Source organism: Centruroides sculpturatus, unplaced genomic scaffold, assembly GCF_000671375.1.
Source record: "Centruroides sculpturatus isolate CEXI.00-Female unplaced genomic scaffold, Cexi_2.0 scaffold1563, whole genome shotgun sequence".
Lineage (NCBI taxonomy): Eukaryota > Metazoa > Arthropoda > Arachnida > Scorpiones > Buthidae > Centruroides > Centruroides sculpturatus.
In genome coordinates, this window is record NW_019385711.1 from 55,612 (window position 1) to 57,402 (window position 1,791).

The 1,791-nt window shown below is 24.8% G+C and overlaps 1 protein-coding gene across 5 annotated transcripts in view; it reads left to right on the forward strand.

Moving 5' to 3' along the window:
* The first annotated feature begins 1,298 nt into the window (after positions 1 to 1,298).
* LOC111641437 (MAPK/MAK/MRK overlapping kinase-like) overlaps positions 1,299 to 1,791 on the forward strand; it is a 46,309-nt gene continuing 45,816 nt past the window's right edge. For all 5 annotated transcript variants that reach the window (XR_002759406.1, XR_002759405.1, XM_023387605.1 and 2 more), the window contains exons 1-2: positions 1,299 to 1,409; positions 1,613 to 1,653. Coding sequence is in view for 3 of the 5 variants with exons in the window: in XM_023387605.1 (XP_023243373.1) it covers positions 1,644 to 1,653 (10 nt within the window). In the remaining 2 variants the exon portion in view is untranslated. The remainder of the gene's footprint in view (positions 1,410 to 1,612; positions 1,654 to 1,791) is intronic.

Consider the following 1,791-nt stretch of genomic DNA (forward strand, 5'->3'; position numbering starts at 1 on the left):
TTTATCTTACCTGGTGGCCCAACAGTTTCATTTTTCGCCTATAAAAGAAAATCCATTTATTATTTTCTAGTAAAAAAAAAACACTTCATAAATTAAAGAAATTTTTTGATTAATGAGACAAAAACACGATGTAAAATCAATAAAATTCAAAACTATTTAAAAATTAATAATGAAAGCGATACTTACTTCAGTATCTGCATTGGCAAAAGAATGAATAATGCAAAGCAGTATAAATATTTTGAGAGGAGAGTTATCTACCATGTTTAATACTGTCTCTGAAAACATTGGATTCAAAACCGGTATAAAAGGAAAGATTTTACTTCCGCATTGAAATAAATTTTACCAGTTGGTGCCTCAGTTGGTATGAACTTCCAAGAAATGCCATAATAACTTTTTTTTTTTCATTTTTTTCTATTGACAGTTTGAATTCGTTTGTCAATATAAACTTTGAAATGCGCAATTGTCAAATGATTTATGTTCAGTTTTATGTAAGGGTCGATCACCTATTTACGATATTTCGACGAAATTATTTTTATGTTGCTGATGGCAAAATAAAAATACAAAGCGCTTAAGAAAATATATGTAATTTTAAATATAGCATTAATTAAAAAGAAATCAATAATTTCAGCAATGAATATAATTATAGGGCCTATATATATATATATACATTTATGTTAATTAATTAAAAAAACTTGATTTTATTTTAGAAGCATTATAATTAATTATCAAACTTTTACGCTTTATTTTTGGAAGTTCACATTTTGATAATGGTGAAAGACTGTTTTAATTTGTAGTGTGTATGCAGATAACATTTCATTTTGAGCATGCGCACGTGTCAAACGAGTGACCTTTAAAAAAAAATTCGAAAAACGATTATAATCAGATTTTAAGACGTTTTATTTCATAATTATTAAATACGATGCTATTTTCCAATAAGATAAACTTAAAATATTCTTTATATTTATAATTCTTAAAACATAAAATTGTTTATACATAATTATAATTATTTTTACCAACGAAACGAACTTAATAAACATAGTTATTTTACGGTTATATAAAATACGTAGTAAATTTCCGAAAACTCGAAGAGGAAGCGATAAAATTTAATAATATCGATCCTCTACTAATACGCATCAATGACGTCACGGGTGTCTAGTACTACAAGCGACAGATAGAAATCTGTGCTATTGGTAAAAACCTTCAATTCTTCGAAAATATTTTACGGTTTCGGTAATAAATGTATTATAATAACAAATTATAGTACTTTGACCTAAAATATAAATTTTATGATTTTCTAGAGGGAATCGTCGTTTCCTTGGAAACGGTTAGCCGGGCGATTATCACGCAGTCTGTCGTCTGCTCCACTGCTGGTTGCCTCATCGTTACACTCCTCTTTCATTTACCACTCGGTAATTATTTAATTATATAATTATTACAATTTTATATTTATTTATGCTTAAAATATAAAATGTATTTATGTATTTTTCTAGATAATATAATATTGAAATCTTTATTTGTTGGAATTTTATTAATTCTTTTAATGTTACCATTGCTTTGATTTTTTATATAAGATTTCAATGTTATAATATTAAAAAAATATTCTTTATTTCAGATTTATTTATGAAAGTTAAACAAATTCAGATATGCTACAGAGTAAGTTATTGCTGAAATATCTTTTTATTACCGTCATAAATCATTTTAAAAAATACTGAAATATAACTTAAATAAATATCAAATCTTAAGAGAATTTTTAAATATTTATTATATATATATATGAATAATTAATAATAA